Source organism: Apodemus sylvaticus, chromosome 10 (assembly GCF_947179515.1).
Source record: "Apodemus sylvaticus chromosome 10, mApoSyl1.1, whole genome shotgun sequence".
Taxonomy (NCBI): domain Eukaryota; kingdom Metazoa; phylum Chordata; class Mammalia; order Rodentia; family Muridae; genus Apodemus; species Apodemus sylvaticus.
This window is the reverse complement of record NC_067481.1, coordinates 91,165,416-91,192,723: the sequence shown is the minus strand read 5'-3', so window position 1 is coordinate 91,192,723 and position 27,308 is coordinate 91,165,416. Positions and strand designations below refer to the sequence as shown.

Below are 27,308 nucleotides of genomic sequence, written 5' to 3'. Positions count from 1 at the left end.
AGATAGAAAGAAAGTACAAAATATACATCTGCTGTCTATACAAGAGAGCTCAGACTTCTGGATTCCAGCTGCCTCTGGCTTTCCAATATTTTCTCTTTCAGCCTCAGTATATCCAAATAGACATGTTTCACTCTATACTGCAGTCTCTGGGCATGGGATAATTGGGTGGGTAGACTTCCAGAGCCTGCTTCATCCCTTCCCCCTCCCCCAAGTCTCCATTACAAAGATGTTCTTCAGCTACTGACTCCATTACAAGGATCTAGAGAACATTTTATTACTAGGTAACAAAAAGTTGCCTTGAGATTTAAAAAAGATACCCTGGCAGCAGATGCTGTGTTCACTGCCTACTCTAGGATTCCTATAGGACCTCAAACATAAACTTGTCTCTTTTAACATCAAAGAGGCCTCTTGAGACTCACTGTGCCCTGTCCATCAGAGGAGGAGAGGGACTGTCATGACTTCTGGAAACTCACCTGAGACATGTGAACTACCTCGAACCAGCGCAGGATTCCAGGCAGCTTGTAGGCGGTCAGGAAGGAAGTCCTCTCAATCCACATGGACTGGTGGACGAAAAGCAAGGAGCTTATGAAATCTGCTACTCTTGGCCCTGGTGGCCTCCCATCACCCAGAGGAGAAGAAATATTGCAGTTCCCAGATATGTAGTGGCACGTTCCCCTGTAGAATTCTTAACAGTTGGTTTAATTTTCCCCCCCGGACTTAGGCCGAGTCAGTTCTACCTGGCTTTACAGACAGTCTGAATTCTTAGTCAATTTTGAAGGCATGTATTTGTGCGCTCTAGGGGAAGTGTCCACAGTGTTCATTAGATTCCTCAAAGGATCGTAACCCTTAAAAATATTAAAAATCTGGGCTGAGAGCTGAGGGGAACTTGGAGTCACCTCCTCATTCCAGCCTTGACCTTGAGGAGACATGACAAATCCAAGCTAGCAATTATGTGTGCAGTACATTGGCACTTGGGACAATGACTGCATTTACTGAGTAAATGCTGAGGCTCTACTATGCATGTGCTGGGGAGCTGATTCAGCCACACTCAGCCTCCCGGAAATGCACAAATGTCCTTGGCTGCCAAGGTCATCTGACAGGAAGCCCTCTTATGTCTCACAAACCTCAAAAATGAGAAGCCCCAGTAGGCATGTCACCCCATCTGTGATGTCCGTGTAGAGTTCACTCCCTGGCTCCAGATCAATCTGCCTACCACCAGTGGTTGGCAAAAGCGTGTTCTGGCTACTAAAGGGGGGGAGGGTTATACTCACAGCAAACTCGTTTTCTGGGTCGACTGTGCCCCTGCGCACAGGCCTGGAGTAGTGGAACGTTTGCACATAATTGGACTTGTAAAAACTGAAAGACAGAAAGGAGTGGAAGTTTCTGGAAGCCAGGCCACCCAGCTGCTGAAACCTTAGACATCAGATCTGGCAGGGCCCTGGTGGTGGCATTTCGAGGTCTGAGTTGGGGTTTCATAAGTGATTTGCACAGGGCTGCAGGGTGATTTAGAAGGTACCCTGGGCTTCTGCAGTTCTAGCATTAATGCACCAACAAGCGGCCTGTGTCGTCATTTTCTACAGTTCATTGGAGGATTTAGAATACCTAAGCACCAAGCTAAGCATCTCCAGAATAATCTCCAAGGATTGCTTTAGGAACCTCAGACACCCTCCTCCATTTTTCTGAATATTCAGGGGAGGATCAACAGTCACTGACAACAGGACACTCTTGTAGCTATGAAGGTGTCCCTGTCGACAGGTGCCTGGCCAAGATGGTGAGGGAGGCTGCCATCTACTCTGCATTGCACCTGTTTGGGATGATGTTGGCATGAGGATGGCTCTTCCTAGAGAGCTTCTGTCACTGGTCTACCCAGAGGGAAGAACCTGCAGGGGGTGGTACAGCCAAGGACCCCCAACCGCCGACCTCAGAGCATACTCATTGACTGTGCAGTTTGATATGAAGCAATCGACGCCTGCCCCTATGTTGCTTACTTTAGCCTTATTACTGTCAGAACACATCCATGGTTAACCCACACCCTCACCAAAGGCTGAATGAATGCTCCTTTGGGAGAACATGCCTAGCATGCTCAGGGCCACTTTGTCCCATCCTTCCACCATTCTGTCACCTGCTGGTCCACACTACTTACTTCCTTGGGTTCATTCTAGGGTCAGCCTGAGGAGAAAGCTCCCATATCAGTTCAATTTGATCCGTACTGAGGACTTCCTGTACACAAAGATAGCCACACGCCCCAACCTGTCCCTCCCATTCATCTCCGGCTTTAGCTTTATTATAGACATAGCCCAGGCAACTGGGGGTAATTCTTTTCTCAAAAGGCAAAGCGGGGAAGGACTGTCTGGGGAGAAAGGCACTAAGGCCTGTCCAGCCACCAACTCAGCCTCTTGGGGTTCTCTCCTTCTCCCCATACCACCCCCCATTCTACAGTGGACTGTGGCTCTTACTTTATGATCTGGTCAGGCACTGGTTTGTTCTTGAACCTGGGATGTTCATCCAGGACAGGCTGCACAGTGAAACACTGGATGTCTATGTCATCCAAGTTAAGGTTTGAACCATGTTTGTTGGCCACAAGAGAATTTCAAATGCAACAGAAGCTGGCTGCGAGCTTCTAGGTTGGTCATTCCGGGACAATGCTTTTATTCAATAATCAAGTGGCTGGCTTCCTACAAGGTCCTGATGACCAGTGAGCACTTAATGGGCTTTATCAGAGCTGACTACCACCTTGCAACACTATCCCAGGGCTCTGCTCTAGCTAACAGAGTTGCTTAGCAGTTCTTAATCACCGGCATCACTGCTATACTGTCATTAACAATAATGCCCTCTAATGAATGGATGGCTATCAATTACAGAGCACAGCTTCCCTGGGTATCAATCTCTCTAACTCCACTAGATGCCACAGTTAACCTCAATTGTTCTTGCTGGCTCCGAGAAGCCAGGCCACTTGTTGAAGGGTCACACAGTTTGTACAGAAAGAGCAGGAGTTTAAATTTTAGGGTTCTTAACTCTTTGCTTAAAATTCTTTAGATATATTCTCTTTTACATCCAGAACTGGGGTCATGGGAAACAATGACATAAAACACCATAGGGGCAGGGCATAAATACTAGAATCCTAGTTCCCTGGATAATCTGCGGGAATTGTGTGCTCATGAGAATGGAAGACCAGCCTACCTTTTAAATTACCTTGCTCAACAACAACAACAACACTTCATTTAAAAGCTTACTATACATAGTGGATCTCCAGCCCTCCTCAGTACAGAGTCAGGATCTGCATTTTCAAAGATCCTCAGATAATATCCAGGCATGATAAAGTCTGAGAGACATACTGATCTAGAAAAATCAAACATGTCATTTTGTCCTCCAGCTCTTGAAAGCCCCAAAGTGGTGACCTATAGCAGAAAGTAAGAAACAGCTGAAAGGAGAGTTCTGTCATTGATTAGTGATGTCTGCCACCACGCACAGGATGCGGGCTGGGCTGGCAAGGCATATTGGCTGGATCTTTGCTTTTCCTTTTCTAGCCCGCCATTACTCATATTAAGCTGGTCATATCAAACTAAGTGGAAAACATCCATGGTCATGTGTTCTTTTACCAACCCTTTTCCCTGTTTTTCATTTCTTCTTCCCCCATCTCTGGCTTCAGGGATTCAAATGAAGTCCTCTCTATCTCCTACCCAAAGGCACCAAAACCTCAAAAGTTCTCCTCCTCCATGGCTCCTACCACTTTCACTGCATGCCTCCCACGAATGAGTTTCCTCTGGGCTAGCATACTGGGGGCTGACAGTTTTCACCTTGAAGGGTCCATCCACATGGAAGAAGGATCTCTCAGAGAGAAAACAACACTTAACCCATTAGTCAGAAACAGTTTCAAATGCTGAAAAGACCCTGAAATCCTAATCAGGCAGCCTGAGCTGGGAGAGCATTCTTTCCTGGGGGAGCACCCTATCTGAGGACAGGGGCTGGCAGACAGTGGTGCTCCCTGACCCATCTCATTGCTCATTTCCAAGGCAAGAACAAGTTAAGCACAGATAGGCTAGCTTCAAATAGCTGTGACATGCGAAAATGATACATGGTTCAATATGTCAGTGCCTACACATAACCCATTGTGAGAACACGGCTTTGCTTACTGGATACATGTGATGATCAGTGACCATTTACTCACGGGGACAGCAGCTAAGGAGTTGTGACTAGAGGGCACAAAGCTCTCAAGACTAACCTTTTACAGAAAGGTTTGCCAACACTTCTCTTAGAGACAATTCTAGGCCGTGTATATTGATCTGAGCTGTGGGCGCTCATCCAAATGGAAACTCCAAACCCATGATTTCGGAACTCTCAAATTATTTAGCTAGATTCTCCACACCTGGTGCATGGGCTGGCAGCCGCAGACTTTTACTAGACTTTCCATCTACGTGCCTTCTGCCATCTGGGCACCTTAGAAGATGTGAGCACTGCCACTTTCCCAAACCACTGGACACCTTAGAGAAGATGTGAGCTCTGTCACTTTCCCAAGCCACATGTTGACTTTTTAAACAGCAGAAGGTCGGAGGACAATGTTAACAGTTCAAGGTCGTGGTGAGCAGCAGACCTGCGTTCAAATCCTCCCTCCACTGGGTTCTTACCACCTCTCTGTGCAAGCTTTCTGTCCTTCAGTTTCCTTAGCAATAAAATGCACAGTACACAATAGGCTCATCTCAGAGGCTTATAGTGTGGCAAAGGGAGGAAAAGATGCCTACAAGTGAAGTTTATAGAAAACAGTTAATAGCATTCTCGTCCCAATCTTTAAAAAAAACAAAGGATGGTATAAGAGAGACAGACAGAAGTTGGCATTTAAAACTCCCAGTGTCTCATCTAATTACCTTCTTGACCCTAGGCAAATCGCTTCATCTCTGCCTTGTATATGCCCCTCAGTGGAAAAATTTCACCATTCTAGAACACTCTATGGGCTTTAAGGAAATAATATTTGCACTCAGTCTCCTGAAGAGACCTAGCAAATGCCAACACTTTCTCTCTGATTTACCGGCTTGTTCCTGGCACTGAACCAGACCACGGGGTCTTAAATATAATGTCATGGCTGGAGGACACGTGCTCCCTCTTCCATAGCACATCAAAGGCCACACAGCTGTTCAATACCTGGGTTCCACTATGGGAGCCTTAGTAATAATCTAAGACTCATATGTAACCAAACTGGCCTTTGAGGCCAGCCGGCAGCCACCAGTTGCATGTTCTCCTGCAAATGGCTGTGGAGGGCAGGCAGGAAGGGCCGGCAGGCATAATGAAAAGGTCAGCGATGAATATTTATCACCCAAGGGGAAAAATATTTGGATTAAGGTTTCCAGGAGAATAGGCAGAACAGCCGTGGAGTGGAGCCTGACACCCCTCTTTAAAAGGCTGTAACTCTATCTGTGCTAAAGGGTGTGGTGCTGGGACCCCAGCTGAGGTAACGGGTTTCCAGGCTCCACAGCCCACCTCAACCTGTCCCCTGCCTCCATGATCCTGTCTCCTGCTGCGGCAGGACACCATACAGGAAGACACCAGCCTTGTTTCATGGCTGCAGCGCATGCGCATGCGCCCGCCCAGCCCCTGCTCCTGTCTCTGCATGCCGCTCCATGCATCCCCAGTAAGCTGGTCACCTCTGCTCCTTCCTTCCATCTTCACCCGGACCGTCCCTCCCTTTGATTTCTTTCCTTTCCTTTTCCTTTTGTTAAACAATGAACTTTGTGGGGCACTGTGGAGAGGCAGGGGCTTAGCATGGAAAACAGGCAACATAGGTCTTTCCTCGGGACCCGACATCCCCTCTGTGTTCATGTATCTTTAAAATGCAAACAACATAGAAAGAATGAAGAACAAAAACAAAACGAGCTTGAGGTCACAGGGTCATGATGAGCCCAGGAAAGGCAACTTTAGATAAGGTGCCAGGGAAAAGCTCTTCTTCCTGAAAGTGACACACCAAGTTAGAATTTGATAGAGGAGTGGAAACCAGTGGATCCAGGAGCAGAGGGAACAGCATTCTAACGGAGGGAACAGAAGTGGGGAAAGACAAGCAGTTGTATTTCAGAAATTAAATGGAGTAGCAGAGAAACCTAGGAGCTGGGAGTGAGACTCTTGGGCCAGGTGGGGTCTGGGGCCACCTTGAAGCTTGGCTCAGGATGGCTTTAGCTTTAACCTACTAGCAATGTAAAGTCCTTTCAGTCCTGTGGAAAGGCATCTACACACAGCACTGTGTTCCCTGTCCTCCCTCTGTCTGGGCAGTCCCCCCTGCTAACACTAAGCTCTAGCCACTTGATGCAAATTTTATTGTCAAGGAACAGTGTCTCTTGGCCTCAGTACCCTGCACGCCTTCCTCTTGGCATGGGTCATACTTGCATAACAAATGTATGGTAGTGTCGCTAGCTGTCCACATGTCTTGTAGGATTATAGCAACTCTGTACCTACCGGAAGGCAGACCACGTTGGGTGTGAAACCCTGTACAAAGCCAGATGCAGAGCTAGGCACCAGAGAGGGCATTCATGATGAGGAAAAACAAAAAAAAAGGAATGGGGGAAGGGCTACCCATGGGACGTCCCCCTCCATGAGCACCAGGATGCCACTTATACCAGATGTGCATGATATCTATCTGTCTTCATATATACATTAAGCAATCTCAAAATGACTTACTATGCCTAAGAGGGCAAATGATAGATAGTTATTTGCCATCTCGTATACAGTATACACTTTCCCCTCTGAACATCACAGCCTACATCTAGTTGAATCCATGGAAGTGGACCGCGCAGTTATAGAGGAACAGTATAGCAGAGATGACTTTTCTAGATCCCACACTTGGAGACTCTGGGGTCAGCTCTGAGCTCCGAAATGGTGCTCATTTAAAGCATTGGCCGGCCCTCTGGCTGAGACATCTTCCAAGGATACACTGGCCTGGGGCGTTCTTCACATCATCTCCTGGGGCAGAGGTTGTGTTCATCTTTTCTGCGTTGGGGAACTGGCTCAGAAGCTGCATCTGGAAGTCCTCTCTTCGCTCATACTCCTTGCCTCGGTAGATGAACACTTTGTTCTGCAGAGAAAGGACACGTGTCAGAGACACCAGGGCCTGGGCATGCAGAGCTGAAAGGCGTTCAAAATGAGCCTCGGACTGGTGGAAGGGGGTTAGCTTTGGGTATGTCTTTCTCCTCTCAGCGTCTCATCAGTTGAAGTAGGGGCTGACTCAGCTGGACAGGGAGACCAGGGACAGAGAAGCTACAAATAGCCATGCCACACCCACTTCATTTACATGTCTCTAAAGCTGCCCTTCAATGAGGCCAGAAGGCCTGGAGCTCTATGCTGAAAGGGACCAATATCCAGGCCCTTCATTACCTGGCCCTTGGCTCTGAGTTTATGCAGGCATTTTCTTTACTTTTCTCTGAACACATAAGCCTCCTCTAGAACATAAGGTACGGGGTGATTTGAACTATCTGGGGACACTGTCAATTCCTGGAACCATCTTTTGGTTGTGATAACTAAAGGTTATGATGTTTCTGGCAGTAAGGGAAGAGGCCAAGGATGTGGCTAGGCACCCCACAATACACAGGGGAGAAGCCTCCACAGCAAGGCATTCTAAGGCCTCACATAGCTAGGTAACAAAAGTAGAAAATGTATTCCAGACCATGTCTGTGCCATCTTCATTGAGTCTAATGGCAGTTCTTCTGTCCAGACCTAAGTTACCTGTATGTGCAGCTCCAAGCCATCCAGGCATTAGAGGGGCCAGGGATCTTCAAAAGTTCACATGGCCAGACCTCACTATAGACTGGCTAAAGTGTAGTCTCTAGGAATCATTCCAGGAATACTCTCAGCACGTGGTCAGGAGAGTCTGATACGCAAACAGACCTGAGCAGCCTCCACTGCTCCACCCAGAATGTTCTCTCCACATCTACCCCACATCTGTTCGTGGCAGTCTCTCCTGTAAGTCCACTGTGGCTTCCATGTTGACTGGAGACAGGGAGAGGCTTAGTAGACTATACTGTAAACCCAGGTCATTTCAGGGGTCAGATCTGTCACATACCCAGCATCTTCCTGACTCACAAACAGGAAGCAATTCGGTGTATATCAAAATTCAACCTGCTATATGCTAAGAGCAGCCACCAAGACACTGATTAGAAAGGATGTTGCAGGAACCCTGCATGTCTGAAAAATTCGTTTGGTGGTCACAGGATCAAAATTACTTCCATAATGATACCTAAGGTGTCATTTTTCCTTCTGGTTCATGTTTGATCCTGCATATAGCTTTGCCGGTGGTGCAGGAACGACATGATAATGACAAATCAACACCCCCATGGGCACAGAGCCCTTTGTCCTCAGGTCAGGTTTCAGAGGGATTTACAGAAAGACAAGTCACGTTTACCCTTTTTGCTATTTTTGATTTTTTGCTTGAGATGGGGGTTTCTCTGCATAGCCCAGAACAGCCTGGAATTTTCTATGTAGTCCAGGTGGCTCTCTCTTTCTGATTCTGTCACAAATGTTCCTCACTGATTTTTTTTTTTTAAGTCACAGCTATTGTTTATTATTTATGTTAACAAGAGACCCGGCACATGGGTTTTTTGTTATTTTTAAGTAAGTTGCCAGACATGTGAGATTTTTCTCAGCTTTTGTTCCGCATGTGATACACATTTTTAGAGATAGCACACAAATGAAGGGATGCTCTGTGACTTCAATAAACATGAAGAGAGCAAAGGGAGCCTGTGAGCAAACAGAGTGAGAACAACTGCCTTGGAATTGCTTGGTAGCAGATCTTATGTGGTCTTTTAGTGAATGCCTCATTCCTGCGATGGAACCCTTAATACTCTTCCTTGTAGCTCCATTTGTGGTATAATTACTACCATTGATGGTTAGGGTGGTAGAAGTGACTTAGGACTCTACTAGGGGCAGTGGCAGTGCTTGGATAGAAGAACTCAGCTCCTGAGATTTAAGCATCTAAGAACAAGCAGATCTTCAAAGCACAGAGGAATGGCTATGATCCCAAGGTCCCCAGACCCTAGCCCGAGTCACTGGCAAACCCACCCGCAGAAAGGAGGGGAATCCCTGGCCATAGTATCCAACAGCAAAGTAGTCTGGTTTGGGTCTAAGGATTTTCATGATGTTTTCATAGAATTTGGCCTGCTGGGTCTGAAAAAGAAAAAAGAAAAAGAAAGCATGGCATGAATCAAGACAATATAGTTGTGTATCGGAGGCATTTGCAACTGAAAGAATCCACGGTTATGACATCATCCTCACCCGGAACCAAGTGCAGATAATGACATGTCTGAGGCTGAGCCTGCTTCACAGTGTGTAGAGCCATGCTTAGAGCCCATGCCTATCATGTCTACCATGCTAGGTAACCCACTTAGAGGAACTCAATCACCCATTTCATACCCATGCCATTCTTGTGAGTATCTCCAATACTTGAAGTAAGAACTTGGCAGCTGGTCCATATGGAATCGACCCCAGTGACCTCCAGCTGGGGACCCTGCCGTCCCCATTGTCCTCCCTTCTCTGTGAACATGTGGCAGTGACAGGCATTTCTGAAAGTATATGGATGACCAAATGCCTCCAGATAGAGATATCTTCCTGCGTGTGTGCACGTACCTACCATATTTTGTGCACCCCAAGAGGTGTGTGCTTTTCAAATGCTCCCATCCCTGAAAACAGTCTGCAGCCCACTCCACACTGCACAGCATCCTGCAGTCGCTATTGGTCCTAAAGAAATCTTGGCATGGCACAAGCATGTGAAGAGTTGTGTCACAAGGATCACTTGACCTAAACATACATGTGGATCTCCACAGGTCCCTGGATAGTGTGTGCTTCATTCAGGGATGTTGATTAGCAGTATTTGGGATGCCCTAGCAAGTGTCTGTGCATAAACTCACACATTTGGAAGACTGTACACTCTGTGTCTGGGAACATGTGTATGTTCGGGGACTATTGACATTGAGTACCCACTGGCACTGACATATTTGTATTTGAGTCTTATCTTACATAAAGCTAAGAGATCTGCAGACTTTCACATGATTACCAGTCTAGCCCTCCATCCCCCACCCTAGCCGTCGATCCCCTCAACATTCTGATACTTAGTTTACCATTGTCCTGGACATGTCTACATTGGCCTTTATGGGCTGACAATAGGGATCTGGGAGCACGACATTTGGACAACCATGGGTGGTGGTGAGGATGAAGGAGCAGTCAAAAAGTTGAGCTTGATTCCCTCTGCTGAGCCCAGTTCCCTGCTAATCCCTGACAGTGCAGGCAGGGAAGGCTGGTTCCTCTCCTTCTGATCTCCCCCACCCCAGTCCTGAGCATCAACATGCTAATGGGAACAGCCAGATGGGAAGCGTGTTAATGTGATTTATCTGTTCATCGAAAAGCACAAAGTTGTGCTTTTATTTAATTGGTTTGGTGATTTGTGAAACCTTTACTGCAAATGCAACAGAGCATTTACTGGGAGTGCAGCAGCTGCGGCAGCTGCTGCTCCATCTAACAATGGAGGGGTGGTGTTCACGGAGACCTCATCGGGACCTTTTCCATCCTTCTGTCTCCCTAACCCGAGGGCCTCACTTTTCTCTGCCTGTCTCCAGGGGGAAAGCCTTACCAGGTTCTGGCTGAGCAGCTCGTAGTCAAAGATCTCCATCTCATATTGTTCCGCCAGTTCCTTGCACAGGCTGATGGCCTCTTCCCACATCTACGGGGATCGTCATGGAGACAGTGGTTAGAGGTGCCTCGGCTTTTCAGAGCCTTCGCTGAAGAAGGGATTTGAGCCTTGCTGTCGCCTGCAAGAGCTGCACTGCAGACCCCCTTACCTGGTGCTCACACAGAGCGAGCTTGTGGCTTGGTAGCAGTATAACCTTTCCCAGGCTTCCCAGTCTGCTCCTTTACTGAATAATGGAGTAAGCTGTTTGTATGTGCTCTGATTCTTCCTAAGTACCAGGAGAGAGGTCACTAACATCATACCCATATTCTAGCTGAGAAATGGAGGTTCATCTGCCCAACCAGGAGTGGGCTTGGAGGCCGATCCCAGTTGACTCGGTTTGAAGCGTGTTTGTAATACTTGGTGACTTAGGCTCACTCCCTGAGTCTGCTGCTTCCCCAGCAAGCAGGTGAGACAGGGCAGGCATCAGAATCCTGTGCTAGTGAAGAATGGTTCCCAGTGAAGTAAACAAATACTGAGGTCAGAGCATTTCTGGGGACGAATTGGGTCCCAATATTCAACCTGTGATCTCCTCTGCCAGTTCTTATTGGAATGATGTCGTTGTAAGTTAAGCAGGGAGCATCACTGAGGGGTAAGAATGTACTAGATTATTAGAACATCATTAAAACTTTCAAAGTGGGTCTATGGACCCCAGAGACAGGAGCTTCTTTGCTGCTTGACTTTAAGCCAACGCCAAGATCGTCCCCCATCTTGGATACAGAGGCATCCCTGAGCTCTGCAGCCAGGCGTGGGGAGACGCAGGGCTGGCTGGAGCCTGACAGTCTCAGAGGATACCCATTCCCGTTCCACGCTGGGTTTAAAACAGAAAATGCACCTAAATGGAGAAGCCAGGGGAGGCGGGAGAGGCGAGAGTAAAGGCTGCCAAAATTCATCGTGAGCTTCTTAACGAAAGTGCTCTCTGCATCCAAGCATAGAAATAAATAAAACCAAGCGCGGAGCAGAGGAGCCATGGCAGTAAACCCAAGACAGCTTAGTGAGCAGCATAAAAATGCTTTATGTGCCAAGAGGACCCCAGTCTGCCAGCTTTACCCTGAACAAGAAGGTTGGGTAATGAACCTGGCTGGGCCAGAGAGCTGTTTGACACAACAGGGTGTGTGTGTGTGTGTGTGTGTGTGTGTTTGTCTTTGCCAGCTTCTCACCAGTATAGGAACAGGAAGAAACAATCAATGGGGTCTCCATGTGCTAAGAGATTTCTAAGAGGCTAAGAGGGGGCAGGGCAGTAGTCAGACACCCAGCATTTCCTCCAGTCCTTTTGGACCTCTGGCAGGCACTGATCTCACTGGCTTTACACAATAGTTATGGAGTAAGTGACTGGGTTCTGGGGAGAGTGCATGAACATCCATCCATCTGTGCAGTCAAAGATGGGCAAGAGACACTAATTTTGCTCTCATGAACATCAGAAGTGAGGCAAAAAGAGGTGATTGGAACTGTTGGGTTTGGGGAAGCATTATATCAGGGGGTGTCAAGCCAGGCTTATGGAGCGATGGCCTCTGTGTGTCTGTAGGGAAGGAAAGCTGAGGGGAACTAAAGAATTTAGGTTTTATTCTAGAAGCTTCCATGACCATGGTTTTCAGGGTGAGCTGTATCATCTGCTGTCTCCTCTATGCTCCCAGGGACCACCATGTTCCTCTGTCCCCACCCTTGTTATTGGACAATACCAAAAGAAAACATGCAAAGTCTGACAATAACTGACGTGTCTGACTTAGCAACAAGACAATAAGTGCTTTGAGCATGGGGCGTTCGCGTCTTCCTCCTCCCTGCTCAGCTCAGGGTGGCTGAGTCAAATCCCAAGCTGGAGACAAACTGTACCCCCTCATGGGACTCTTCCAGTGGGACTGATGTAATCAGCAATAAACAAATGAAAGCTCTTATTTGATGGCTAGTGGGGCGAGAGGCTCAAAGATGGCAGAGTCTCTACCCTCCAGAGGCTTATAATCATAAATTCTAGGACAGTCTTTTCCAAGTGCTGAGCCTTAGGAATTTATAAGCCCTCCATAGACATTACCTCATGTCATCTTTCTGGGGAAAGTGGGAAGAACAGACTAAGACAGAGACGATGAACTGCAGAGGCAGGACAAAGCTAAACCAAGTGTCCAGTGGTATCTCAATAGATGGTGAGAGTTCTTGCCAATCACAGGGAAACAGAGCTATGTGTGAGCGAGAGCACTTAGAGAGGGCCTCATGGAGGAAGTGGCCTAGTTAGGTAGCAATGGCGGCCACTAACAAGATGGCATTGCTGCCTGCTGGCTACCATGCTGGCATTTATGACCTCTCCCCAACCCCAACCCTCATGTTTTCACTTTACAACTAAGAAACAGTATCTCACTATGGTACCAAAAAATCTGGAACATCAGAAGAGCCAACTGTGGATGGACATGAGCAATGAGATGCCCAGACATGGAGGTGTACATACTGTGCTGTGTTGTCTGCAGGGCAGATGGCTGCCCTCGGGCTGGAGCTGCCTCAAGGTCTGCTGGAAGCTGGGGCTGAGGAGCAGCTGGCCTGCTTCAGCTCCCGGGCAACCCTGCCAGAATCCTTGCTGAAGAGATCAACGGCAGCATAGTATCACCCATGGAGCTGCCCATTTACCAAACCCGTATCACCAGCTCCTGTGCCCAAGCTTCTAGTCCAGCCACCAGGCGTCCAACAGTGAAAGTGACAAAGCTTAGAAATTGAGGTATTCCATAGTGAGGAGCCAGAGAGCAAGCCAATGAACCCCACGTGAGGAAAGGATTATCCATAGTATCAGAGCTCTTTTCTTTGAAGAAAGAAGGATGGCTCAGGGCAGGGGCTCTGAAGGTGGTCGAGGAAGCTCTCGAGACATCTAAGTAAAACCCTGAAGACTGAAAAGATCCGACCTGAGAATGGAGGGATGTGGAGGGGTTACTCCAAGCTGGGCAAAGCAAATACAGTGGTCCAGGTGTTGAAAGGAAGACTGAGAGACCTGTCCCTCCCAATGGCCAATGCCCCCACAGAGAGAGGACAGCAGGCTCCAATTACCTTTCCTTTGTCAAAGTAGCCTATAATGGTCTCATAGAGTGTCTCCTTCAGCTGCCGATGGGTCTGGGGGTGCTGCTGGCCTGTCTGCATGACCTGTGAAGCACACTGCTCATCTGACCACTGCCGAGAGAACACAGGGAAGGGAAACAGAGATAAGTGGCAGCCAAGGACAGAAGTCTTCCCAGGAGAGAAGGCAGAAACCTCCCTGACCAGGTCCTGTCCTGTCTCCCTTTCCCCATCTTAGCTCATCTTTGAAAACCCAGGGTTCCATGGGGAAGCTACCCTCACAGGTACGAGTCCTTGGGGTGCATGGAGGTTACTCTCTGGTTCTCATGATGTAAGACAGAGAAGGTGACCCAGGGACCATGAGCTATGAGAGTATTCCCACCGCGGAGCAAGATGAATCCTCACAAACACTTCTGGCCTCCCCCAGGGTCGAGGTGTCTGTGGTCAGACATATGCTGTCTGCGATTTCCATTTGTGAAGTGATTCTGATTTTGGCTAAATTGGGCAACTTTGGCTTTCTAGTGGTTTCACAGTGTGGACTTTGGGGATTTTCTCTAAATCCTAATGAGACATGGCCACAGGGCTTCAAAAGCTGAAGGAAAGAATTCTGTGCCTTTGCAGAAGCATCCGCTAGACACAGAAAGCAGCTCAGTGGGCATGCTAATGATTTATCCTCGACAACAAGTTAGATGCTATATAATACTGAAGATATACGTCCCAGGACTTTCAGTTATTAAAGGTAAAGGTCACTCGATACGGCGAGGAACAGGCGAAATAGCACGGAGAAGAGGGCTACTGATGGGGAGTTTGAGGGGCACCAAGAAAAGGAAATTCCCTTGACTTTCTTCCCCATTTCTTTTGATTCTTTCTTTCATCCTTTTGAACACTCTTCAACTTGCTGTGAGGACTTGGTGGGGGAATCTCCGCATGGATGTATTCCTGGAACAGTACCTTGAGAAGCCAGGTGTGGAGGAGGAGTGTATAGGCAGCCTCTGTGTAGTTGTCACAGTCCAGGTGAAGGTCACGCAGTTTATACAGGTATCTGTGTAAGGAGAAATGGAATGAGTTACAAGATGTGCTGATAAGGTGTCTGGTGGGGACAGGAAGGAGCCAGACAGAACAAATGGATTCTTGCATAGGGCACAGGGAGTCCTTCGGTCCAGTCATCCAGCCTTCTACATAAGTGGTAATGGTAGAATTTAATATTTGTTGGACCCTCAGTATGTGGCAGGTGTTATGCTAAGAGATACCAGGTGCTTTGCTAAGTGATGCTAGGTGCTATGTATGCTAAGTGATGCCAGGTGTTATGCTAAGTAATGCCAAGTGCTATGTTAAGTGATGCCAGGTGTTATATTAGGTAATGCCAAGTGCTATGCTAAGTGACTTCTCCCTTTCTACTCCTGAAACAATGCCTGTCTTTCAATATAGCCTAGGCTAACCTAGAACCTGACTATGTAGGCCAGGCTGGTTTCAAACTATATTCTTCCTATGACACCCTATGTGCTAAGTGTTGTAAATGCTTTGGATTGCCTGATCCTCTTGACAACCCCATGCGATGGGTCCATTAGGGATATCCATATTCTGACAAAAACAAAAACAAGAAGTCAGGGGCTATCCTGGACAGAACTCAGTGTGCCGTAGAATGGTCTGTCTGCCTAGTGTGATATGATGTGGAAGCAAAGGAAGGAAACACATGCTAACACATGCTAACACACACGTGCCGGGATGTAAGCCTGAGTAGCGTCTCGATCATTGTGAGAGTCCATGAGAATGCACCTCATGAAGGGATGCTCCTGTCCTCTCGTTAAGGTGCTCTGGGAAAGCATGAAAGAGAGAAGAGCAGGGGAGACAGAGAGGCTAGAGAGGCCCTGAGCTGTCCACAGAGAGACTCTGCTATTCAGACATACTGACATTCCCACTCTTTGCAACTGACATTTTACTTCTGAGCTCTGAGAACTTTTCGAGGGCGGAAAGGATCTAGGAACCGAGGCCAGAGCCAAGGGAGGGGGCTTTGATAAATTATTGATAATTGATCCTACAGTACCAGGTAACAGCAGACTGAAGCTTCTGAACCAGAGAGTCAAAAACAAAACTTTCTTTAGGGTAAGTCCATGTTCTCAGAGATTCGGTCACAGTGATGGAATGCGACTAACAAACGTTGTTTTCAGAAAGATTTCTAGCCGGACAGTTGAGCTGGGGTGGATGGGAAGTGGGGGAGCAGCCCTGGCAGAAAGATTCAACCTCATTCTGCCAGCATTGATTGAAGGTGAGAAAACTTGGGGCCTGTGTTAGAACAAAGAGAGAAGGGGGACGAAGGAGGGAGGGAGGGAAGGAGGGAGAGAGGAGGGAGCTGTTTATACACACACACACACACACACACACACACATAAATTATTTTATGTGCATTGGTGTTTTGCCTGTGCTTATGTCTGTCTGAGGGTGTCAGATCTTGGAGTTACAAACAGTTGTAAGCTGCCATGTGGGGGCTGGGAATTGAATCTGGGTTCTCTGGACAAGCAGTCAGTGCTCTTAAAAGCTGAGCCATCTCTCCAGCCCCAGAGAGTGCAGTTTTATATCCACAGCAATGTCTGTCCACTCTCTTCCCCAACCCACAATGCCCTGCTTTAACAGTCATCAGTGAAGTTTGGGATTTGGAAACACCTATTCTTCCTACAAGGCTCAATCCAATCTTTTTGCCTCCCTACCGACTGCCCATGAGACCCCCTGATGTTCAGCAGCATCCAGGAGAGTGTCTCAGGGAGACATTCCCCCATGCTATTTCAACTCCTGAACCATCTAAGGCTCCCCTCTACTCTCCTTTGTTAATTTGTGGGCTTAACCGTCTGCTGTACAGCCCCAAGGAAGAAATTTTAATGAGCCCACCAGGGCTATTGAGTCAGATGTCTCTGTGTGCTTGAGTGAGGTACCACAGGGAACAGAGAATGGCCTGGCCACAGCTGTGTCTAAAAGGGCCACCACCACCCAATGAGGTGACAATGCCAGAGTGAAAGGAGGGTAAAGTGTTGTGATGACTTCTGAGCTTTACAGAAAAAAAAAGAACTGTCAGTTTTTGCAAGGTCTCTAGATGTAAAAATGTTAGCAACCAATTAAAAGTGTTTTAAATACTCTACCTGCCAAAGAGAACAGGCTTTCAGAACATCACAACGGCTGGAGTAGGCCAATATGGCGGCCTTCCTAGATTAACACAGGCCCCAATCTCCAAGCCTGTGGGGGTCTGGGACTTACCATCTGTGCTTCTGATGGAAATGAAGGAAGAGTTTGGAGAAAGGAAAGCTTGCATACAGGGCATATAGGGAGAGTCTTGCCTCTCACCCTCAAAGCAGAAGGCAGAATGATTTATTTTGTTTTGTTTTTGTTGTACCAAAAAAAATAAAAAAATAAAAAATAAAAAAACAGAACAAAACCCCACAACAGTAGCAGGTATGACTCATCTCCAAAGGCCACAGTACAAATCAAGAACCTAAAGACAGTGGTAGGCTCAGCTTTTCACAGAACATGCTGCTTGGCTGTGGACTCACAGGAAGGAGCACAGAAGCCAGTGGCTAAGAAGCCATTGTTGCCATTTATTCAAGAAAAATGTTGGAAATAACAGACCTGTTTAACAGTACAGATTTGGCTATGTAAATGACAGCACATTCTAGAAAGGAAATTTTATAGTTTCATAACAAGTGATGTTGAAATACATCTTGTCAGGTAAAAAGAAGTGAGGGATGAATTATTAGTACTAAAACTCCGTGTTTGCAGAAATAGCGCATGCACAGAATTAGATGTATATAGAAGCATAAAAAGCCTGAAAATATGTATGTGTTTTAGAGATTTATTTCATATTTTATTTTGCTAGTCTGTATTTTATGAGGCTTTTTGTTTTGATAAAGAAAAATCTGTGTTATTTTTATAATGAGTAAAAAATAACAGTAATACAGTTGTGGGGTTTTTCTTGCAGGAAAAATATGAGACGCTGAGAAAATTGGCAAAGGAGGGGTTTTTGGTCTAGGCTAATGTCCTCAGAAAAGCCTCTTATGGTAAACTTAAAAATCTAGTAAATGCCTAGCAGGGAAGAGATATGTCATGTGATATTCTTGTCCATTTTATTTATTTATTTTTCCTATCATAACTATTTGTGTGTGCATGTGTATGATATGTGCATAGAAGGATATATATGTCACAGCACATGTGTGGTCAGGATACAGCATGAAAGAATCGATTCTTTCCTTCTCCTATGTAGGTCTCAGGGATTGAACTCAGGTCTTCAAGGTCTTGGATGCAAGCACCTTTTCCTGCTGAGTCATCTCACCACTCTCTCTCTCTTCCCTTCAAAGCAAGCCAACTAAGGGCTTACCATGTTCTGGGACTAAAGAGGATTTCTCATGCTGCCCCACGACAGAAGCAAATAAATGCATAGCTTAAATGACATCATTTAAGAGAAATGCACACAGGAGGACCACAGACCCCAGACAGCTCCAGGCCGCTCTGTGGGGACAACCGGGAAAGAACAGAAGGTACCATCAAGTCTTGGGAAATCGAGAGGAATCAGAACACCAAAAGCCAGGTGCTAAGAAGACAGGTCTAAATTCCGTATCAGGGGCAGTAATGATACGGAACGAGCAGTGATGGACACTGAGGTACCATAGCAGGCAGAGGCTTTAGGTGATAAAAATCTTACCTTATGTACATCTCTTCCCGGTTGTTATCTTTGTAGAAATTCTAGGCGAGGGAGGAAAAAAGATGGTATTGAGTGCTTTTCTTTGCAGGGCTTTGGGGAAAGAGAATGTGGCAATGGAGAGGGGAAAAAGATCGCTGCTTACTGCCTGGGAACCCCAAGAAGGAACAAGACGTTCACTTTGCCAAGTGCACCCAATAGCCTCGTTGGGAGACTTTGCTCTGCAAGGCAGGTCTCTGACTGTAAATGGATGGAGGAAATGTCTCAGGCATCACATATTAGGGGAGGCTGCGAGTCGTTTGCCAGGCTTAGTGGTAGGCTGTCAAGACTGGGCCAGACTACTTTTTTAAGGCAGCCTGGCTCAAACATAGACCCCCAAGTACACATCCTAATTCTGACAGCATAGAACCTTCTGAGTCTTTATATTCCACAGCTAAAGTACTTAAACTCGACAGTGTCTGGGAGATACTCCATTGCAGGCTTAGATGCTATTGTTTGTTTGTTGTTTTGTTATTTAAATTTTGCTCTTGTTGTTACTGTTTTTTGAGGTCGTCTCCAAGCTGGTCTCAGATGCATGATCTTCCCACATGAGCCTCCTAGGATTACAGGCCTATTTCACTAGGCCTGGTTCTTAGGAGTTGTTTGTCTGCCTGTTTTTTTTTTGTTTGTTTATTTAAGAGTCTGTGTATATGAATATATGCCACGGGTGTCTTAGTGCCCATGGAAGCTAAAAGGGAGTGTCACATCCCCTAGGGCTGGAATTATAGGCAGCTGAGAACAGCCTGACATAGCTATCAGGAATTGAACTTGGATCTTCTAGAAAAGCAGCAACTTACTGAGCCATCTTTTCTTAGTTAGGGGCTGTTTAGAGTAATAGTTTCCCTGGACTCTGCTACTGGAAGTCCTACTCTTGTGACAGTCTAAACCAAATCCTTATGGATTTTGAGCCCGTCTAAGAGTCACTTGCAGGATGTGAGCATCCGCACCCTCCTGAGACTTAGAGAAGAGCCAGTGACGTGTTCCAGGCCATGCAGGCAGGGGGATTGTAGTGTTCATTGTTATGAGTTCGCCTGACAGTAGACCCTTGCACTGTTCCTGTCTTACTGCTTTGGATGTCCTTGTCCCAGGCATGTTCTGATCTGGCTGACAAAGGTCAATTTCTTCAACCATCTCCAGCCTTCCTTAGAGAGAAACTGAAAAACCCCTCTCCGCGCTCTCTATGTAAATCAGGCCTGGTGGAACTATTAGCATTGGATTTCTTTCTGCTGTAGTCAGGACTTTTAAAGTCCCTTTGGCATTCCAAAAAATCAATAGCAATATCTAAGCTGTTACAAAAGAGTCCACATCGATAGGAGAGGCCACACAACAGAACCCAAGGGGCAAAGCTTGTATTTCCGGAGCTCCAGGAAAGGCAGGTGGCACATATAATGTGCTAGATATTGCTATCTTTCTTCTATGGATGCATGAAGTCCTTAAAGGACGTCTTCATAGCTCCCACTTTGTATATAAGGAAACTGAGTCACAGGAAACCTCAAGACACAGAGCACAGACGCTGGATTTTAACCGTCTTTGGCTGAGTTCCACATCAGTTAGCCTTGCTTCTCTCCCAAGAGCACAAGTGAGACCCAAGCTTAGCCTGCAGTCCCCAGGGGCCTGGCAGTCACTCACCAGCAAGTTCACTGTGCAGCTCATACGGTTGTCTTTGCTCTCATCTGTCATGACTCCCCGGTAATCCAGCAACTTCTCCAGCAGCCCTTTGACCAAGCTCACGAAGTTCTCCACCGACTTGGCAATGGTCGGGTGGTCCGCTGTGCACTCCATTAGGCTGTGAGGAGAGAGGGTGCTGAGCTCACACTGGAAGCTGGTTGTCAGCTGCAACACTATGCAAGTGGCCACTGAACCCAAGCTCACGGTTGGCATATTTTCTTCACCCAAACAGTAATCTATCTATACAGCACAGCAAATATTCTTATACTACCAGAATGGGAAAAACGAAAATAAAAATATCCCCATATGGCTAGTAGTGTGTGGGTGGGGTGGAGGATGCTTATGATTTTACCCCCAGTAGTAGTACAGCAGATAACTATTCTGAGTCGTGATTCTCACAACACCTAGCAATGTTTCACATGTATATATCTTCTGATTCAACAACTCTTCTTCATGGAATCTTTTCTATAGGAGTCTGTGCTATAGATGTACTTCTAGAACTACACTAGGGTATATTTATAGGATTTTAAAATTGTATAAGATAGTGAAAGATCTGTAACCAACTAAAGTGTCCATCAAGTAGAAAGTGGTTAGGTAAAGTGATGTATTTTCACACAACATGATTCTGTGAAGCCATTAAAAAGTATTAGGAAATGAATCGATGACATAAAATGCTCTATAAAATACACAGTTAAATGAGATGCGTAAGTATCTGAACATTTTATTTTTATTTAATTGATTGTTTTGGAGATGAGCATATCCCGAGTACTATCCTTAGTATCATAAGAAGAACTCCTTTAATGCCTCATCATGGTCTACTGCGAAGCAATCCCAGTGCATAGAAATACTAAGGGATGGCAAGGCTGTCTAACTTGTTCAAGGTCACACAGTTGGTACATGGCTGGCTCTGGCATCTCTGTCTTCATCACCCAATACTGTGAGTGTAAAACTCAAAAGATGTCACAAGACATCTGGTCAGGAAGGACAAACACTAGCCACTTAATTGTCATCTCTTCCATGTGAGGAAGAGAGATGTTCTGTTGTTCTACTGAAACATAGGAATGTTGACTGAAAAAAATACTATAAAATTAATATAAAAATATTACCTTGCCATCTTTAGACACTTATCAGCAGATAAATACGGTACTAGCATACTGTATTAGAGAGCATGACTCTAATATGCAGAGAATCATGGCTGTCCTTGCAAATCAAGGTGAGAAATTAGCAAGTTAAACTTGGGGCAATGAAAGCTCTCCTTAGCCACATGTGTGGCGCCAGGTATTATGTTGACCCCTTGGGGAATTTCAACAACCAGAAATTCTTCCTCCCCATTTCTAGAAGAGGAAATTGGGGCAGAGACAGGTTAAAAGGTCAGTCTAAATGGAGACCTTAGGAGTGAACCTAGTCACTGTTCGATTTGGGGAAAGATCTTTCTGCAGGCATTGCAGATGCAGATTCTTGGGTGTCTCAGGGATCCCAAGTTACTTCTCTGGACAGAAAAGTTCCCAAGAGATCTCAGGAGAAAGGGAAAAAAGGAAAGAAAAGAAAACCAAGGATGTAGGAGGGTCATTTCATTCCAGAGGCCATGTCAGGCTGCAAGGAAGTGACATCTCAAACTGTGGCTGGGATCAGACACATCCATCTTGCCCGAAGAGTAGCATTTGTTCCTGGCTCTCAACAAGCAATGCAAATGGCCTGTGATTTACACCAGTCTGGTTCTGCTGCAGCTGTCCCTACTTCTCCGAGACAGCCACTTCTAGCCCTGTTCCTCACCCTAATGATAATTCAGTGAGGCTCTGCCCAGCATTTGGTGTGGGGGGGATTCCAGGCAAAGGGCCTTCCTGGGTTCAAGCCTGGTCAGAAAAAGAGTTCCCAGCCCTGTGACACACTAGAATGTCTGGGGAACTTTTACAAAGCGATGTCCAGCCTACACCACTCTTTGGAGCCTCTGGAGGCTGGGGCAGCAACGATTTGCTCTGAGGCTCTCCAGGTGATTCTCGTGTTTATCTGGCATTGGCAACAACTTCTATGGTCGGGTTTGCTCATTCCACCTGGTGGACTCTATCTGAGAACTCTTCTAATGGAGTCTGATCTGGGACTCTGGGTTGAGACCCTGCTGCCTAGTTCCCAATGCTGCAGGCTGCTAGACCACCCTGTAGACACACAAGGGTTTAAAAGATTTACCTTGAGTGCTTTGGCATCTTTATTCTCTTGATGTGAGGCAGGAAGGCTGCTCACACTGTTGGGGAGGGGTGAGCTACCCACTCAACCAATCTGTATTGTTCTACAAACTATGGATTTGGCGTCAAGACCAAGCTACCTGGAGGTCTTAGTTCAGCAGGGGAGGCAGAGAGACAAACATGAACTCCAGTATGCAACAGTGTGCAAACCTACACTGAGAGCTGCCTGCTTTCCTGTTATGCTCCCAAGCCTGATTCACTGATCATCCTGTCTGAACCCCTGTAATTTCTTAAGGCAGTCACTAGGTTGACTCCCAAGCCATAAGCGAAATATGAAGCCTTTGGGCCTAAGTTCTGATGGCTGTCCTGTCAAGGTCACACAACTCTCTCCCTTGAATCCCACAGTAGAGTTTAAGTGACAAGAAAGCTATGGGAATTGTGGGTCCCTGTGGGTGATGCTTTCCTCAATGGGTGGAGTGTGATGACATCACCCTTTGCAAGCCAAGGTCTAGGGGCCTAAAACAGCAGAGCCTCCCTGCAATTATATACTCAGACTCGGTATAGGAGGCCTCTAGATGGAGGAGTCTTATTATTCCATCCAATGTGGGAGGAGCATTCTGAGGGTAGGGAGGACGGCAGTGCTCTGTAAGTCTGCACTGTACAAAGGCACTTGAGGACTAAGACTCAGCCTCATTCCATGTCTAAACTTTGTTCTCTGGTTCAAAACTATAGCTGGCATGGGATGGGAAGCTCTTTTCGAGTCACAAAAGCACCATCTAACTTCTAAGCAGAACCAGAACTAGACTGGATCTGTCTAGAGAGGTTCTAACCCAGCTCAGGCCCTGCACAGGGGACTAGAAGAAGTGCCACAGGAACTGAGGTGACCCAGCTGAAGAAAGCCTCAGGGCTCCCAATGACAACATTACATTCCAGTTGGTGGATAACAAGAAGGGAAGCTAATACACATGTACTATACACTAGGCATCAGCAACTATGCTAATGAAATAAAACTGAAACGGGAAGAAAGAAAAGCAATCATGAGAAGCACCCTGCAGACCTTCCCACTCAGCCCTGACTGAACTTGTAAAGGGGTGGACTATATATTTACCTCTAATTTGCATGAAGGCAACTGAGGCTCAGGGATGGCAGAAAAAAGAGTAAGGCCCAACCCCCCCACCCCCACCCCTACCCCCACCCCCTGGCAATTCTAAGCAGGCCCGACTTCTGCATTTGGTTTAGTTCATTTTGTGTAAAAATCATTCACACCTCCATCTTGGGAAGAAAATAATGAGCGGCCTTTAATTTCCCTGACCGCTAAGGACTCCTTTGATAAAGAATCACTCAGGAAGGCTTTTGTGAACCCCGCTGGTAGTCTGAAGCCTGCCACAGGGCTTCATCCGCTTACAGAAATGGAAATTGCCGGAGCAAACAGGATTCGGCTCCTGGACAATATTTAGATTCTCCCTCTCAGAACTTGGAGATAAGCACTGATTTCTGCCCCCTGGAGAGTCAGATATTCTCCAGTGGTCCCACCAACTTTTCCAGGATGGATCTGTTTGCAATATGGGTGTGTGGGAGACCTGTATCTGGCATCAGGCAGAGGAAAGTGTACATGAGATGAGACTGTCCTCTCAGGGTCTCCATTGTTACTGCTAAGCTCCGACCATGTTGGGCAGTACAGGGCAGGGACCATGACAGGGGCCAGGGCAAAGCCTTTTGTTTGCCTCTGCTATTAAAGAAAAATATTCAGAAAGGTTTGAGGAAAGAGTCCAAAAACCAGAGGCACACCAGAGCCTCAGTGAACAGAGGACAGGAAATTGGGATGCCTGACCATTCTCCCAAGCCTCCAGAGAAGGCCTCTCAGGCAGGGCAATTAGGAGGCAGCCAATGACAGGAACTGGGAGTCAGGCCGAGGGACTGAAGCATTCATTAAACATGTACCTGCTGTGTGCCAGATGCTTCTTAATTACTCTGGCTTCAAAATAACCACAGGAGCCTATTGTTCCCACTTTAGAAATGGGGATACTGAGGCTGAAAGGGTCAAGACATTTGCCCAGAGTCATGCAGCTGCAAAATGGGGGAGCCAGGATCCAGTGTAAAAGATGCAAGTGGATGATAATCCCCAGAAAAGTGTTCAGTGTCCTCAGCCACTGTGGAAACAGAGATCAGAACACAAGGGTCTTCCGCACGTTCTTGCCAGGGTGGCTGTAATCACTAGGGTGGATGTTAACAGGCGATACAGGAAGAGGAGACATGGGTGCCCTCCTGCTTGGCCAATGGAGAAGAATGTGGAGCTGTGCCCTTGGGTGTCTGCTGTCCCCTCAAGAAGCAAACTCCCTTTATCCTGATATTACCCTATAGCTGTGCAATTCTATACTAAGGTACTATTACTAAACTCACAGATCCAATCTAAGAGCCAACAAAGTAGATACAGCCTAAACAACCACCTCCTGGTTACTAAAAGAAAAAAAAATGAATGAACAGTGGGTCACAAAGTGCCGTAGTCTATGGAATGTCCATAACAGACAAATCCGGAGTGAGAAAGCTGTCGTAGCTGCACGAGGCTATAGGGAGTGTATTGCTACATGCATGCATACGTGTTCAGGGCAAGTGTGCCTGAGGAGTACAGGAATCATTTGTTAGGGTAATGAATATATTCTAATTTTAACTGTTATGTGGTCACTCAGTTCAATAAACACAGTAGAGCAGTGCATGCTGGGTAGACGGCACGGCGTATAAATTTATCTTAACGTTTGGGAAAACCAAATGAAAATTTTTTGATTTCAAGTCACGGTGAATGCTGTTTCTTCTGCACTGTCTGCTCTTGCAAGACTTGGGCACTGAAGTCTTGCAGGGCACGAAGGTCTTAAACCTCCTTTGAGGATGCTTTCCTCAGCATCCTCTGACAATGTGTGTCACCTCCCCGAGCTTAGGAGGGCCCCCAGTGAAACCCGGACCCAAGACAGTAAACCTGACCAGAGATACACGCAATGTGAGCTGCCCACAATCAAATCTGTCAAAAGGAAAATGGCACTAATCACTCCATCTAAAGAGGCGGTTTCCACACCGCCATGTTCTTTTCTCTTTCTAACACGTTTCTTTTAATGCAGCCTACCCCATCAATAGCACAGCACAGGTTCTTCCTGAGAAATGTCAAGCTTCCTCCCAAAACAGTTCCTTCTGTACCACGAGCTTCCTGCAAAAGTCTCCCAGGAGTCCCAGCAACCCCACACCCGGCTGGAAGAGCCTTTGGCCCTCGATGGCCCTTCACAGGCTCCCTGGGCCTCCAGCCTGAACTTACATGGACTCCAGCAGCTGCATGTATTGCTCGTCCCCCCGGCCTCCTTCCACCTCATGGTCCAGCTTCAGGATGATTTCATTTTCGAACTGGAAAAGTGGTTGAAAATGAACAGAAACAACATTAGAGGGCCACGTGCTGAGCCAGTCAATTCATTAGTAGAATCGGAGCATCAGGGAGCAACTATTTCCTCCCATCCCCAGTGACTGGACCTGTGGATTGAAAGCTGACCAGGACTCAACTCATATCCAGAGGGCTGGGAGGAGGGAGCTGGGAGGAGGGCATAAGAGGATGGGGAGAGAGGAGGGAGAGTGAGTACTTCTCAGATACTATTTCGTTTGAGCTTGCTCTTCAAGGATAATTAGAGGTTTTACAGGAAGATAGAAGGGGAAGGGAAACCCAGGCACATACAGAGGCAGGTGATAGGGCCTTCATCAATGGCGCATTGTCTCAGACAGCTATTATTTTAGTCCTGTATTCCTTTCCCCATAGTCTAGTGATCATACCAGACATGATCTTAGTCCATGGGGCTCAAGCATTCTTGGAACAAATATGGACACCCGACGCAGGCCTAGCTCCTAATCAGTGGATTCTAACACTCCTGTCCCAAGAGGAAGTGATGAAGACCCAGGCTGATCCATTGAGTCTAACCTGAGACTTTGTTGGAACTCTTAGCAACAAGTGTGTCACGCTGCTCAGCCTGGAAAGGGAACTGTTGTAAGCCTAAGACTGCTAATGGTGACACCAATGAATGTCTGCTTGGAATCACACTCCATGGAGGGAAGTGGAGAGGAGGGGTTGAGCATAGACGTGATACCACTCTGAGTCCCTGGAAGCCTTCCCATCTCCATGAGTTGATATGCACGAGTGTGTTTTAAAAGACACACACACACACACACACACACACACACATACACAATCATCCAGTTGTGTGTCAGTTTGAATTGATGTTTTGTTACCTGCAGCAATATGTATAAGCATATGCGTATGCATATGGGTATGGGTATATGTATACTGGAAAAATAATAAGATATAAAGGAATAGCAGATCTCGTGTTCTCAGAGACTAGACCAGTAACAGTAGCAGAAGCCAGAGATAAGATTAATAATAAGAAATCAACTTTCTTCTGTGATTTTTCCAAATTTGTTGCATTAAAGTCAGAGTATGTTTTCTGTCTCATGCCAGTGTCAAGAAGCATTTTGCCCAGTAGAAATCATGGCTTATTCAAAATACTGACTTGAAGCATCCCACTGTGTCTCTGTACAAGACTGTGACTCAGAACACTTTGCGTTGTCTTGGTATGTATTCTGAAGAATGCAACCAAACATGTAGTCCACCTGTGTCACTTACTGCTATGAATAAAACTGGTCCTTGTAGAGAGAAAGGGGGACATTGGCAAAGGCCTCTGAGATCTAGGGAGGCATCAGGGCTACTGGGTTTCTAATGCAGCCTCTTCACACTTAGTCTTCATAATATCCCATGAGGCCTGCAGGTCAAGAGTCACCACTGAATGCAATAAGGCATGATGAGCAGCCATCCCTGGTCTGGCACAGCCTCTAGTAACTGCCAGTTATTATTACAGATGATGCAGGGGCTGTGACGAATGTTGGAAGTCTTTTGGCAGCTCTTTCCTATGCATAGAGGATGGATTCCATCGAGTCAAAATCTCCAGGTGATAGAAAGACAGAGGACAGACTCAATATCCCCCCATTCATGTGATAC

The 27,308-nt window shown here is 46.6% G+C and overlaps 1 protein-coding gene across 1 annotated transcript in view; it reads right to left on the bottom strand.

Moving 5' to 3' along the window:
• Positions 1 to 27,308, bottom strand: part of Dock2 (dedicator of cytokinesis 2) — a 411,802-nt gene that overhangs the window by 21,761 nt on the left and 362,733 nt on the right. The window contains exons 34-44 of the mRNA XM_052194849.1: positions 25,590 to 25,675; positions 20,070 to 20,226; positions 18,405 to 18,445; positions 14,672 to 14,762; positions 13,715 to 13,834; positions 10,598 to 10,687; positions 9,034 to 9,138; positions 6,913 to 7,054; positions 2,457 to 2,538; positions 1,272 to 1,356; positions 474 to 560 (exon numbers count right to left, since the gene is read on the bottom strand). Of these exons, the coding sequence (XP_052050809.1) occupies positions 474 to 560; positions 1,272 to 1,356; positions 2,457 to 2,538; positions 6,913 to 7,054; positions 9,034 to 9,138; positions 10,598 to 10,687; positions 13,715 to 13,834; positions 14,672 to 14,762; positions 18,405 to 18,445; positions 20,070 to 20,226; positions 25,590 to 25,675 (1,086 nt within the window). The remainder of the gene's footprint in view (positions 1 to 473; positions 561 to 1,271; positions 1,357 to 2,456; positions 2,539 to 6,912; positions 7,055 to 9,033; positions 9,139 to 10,597; positions 10,688 to 13,714; positions 13,835 to 14,671; positions 14,763 to 18,404; positions 18,446 to 20,069; positions 20,227 to 25,589; positions 25,676 to 27,308) is intronic.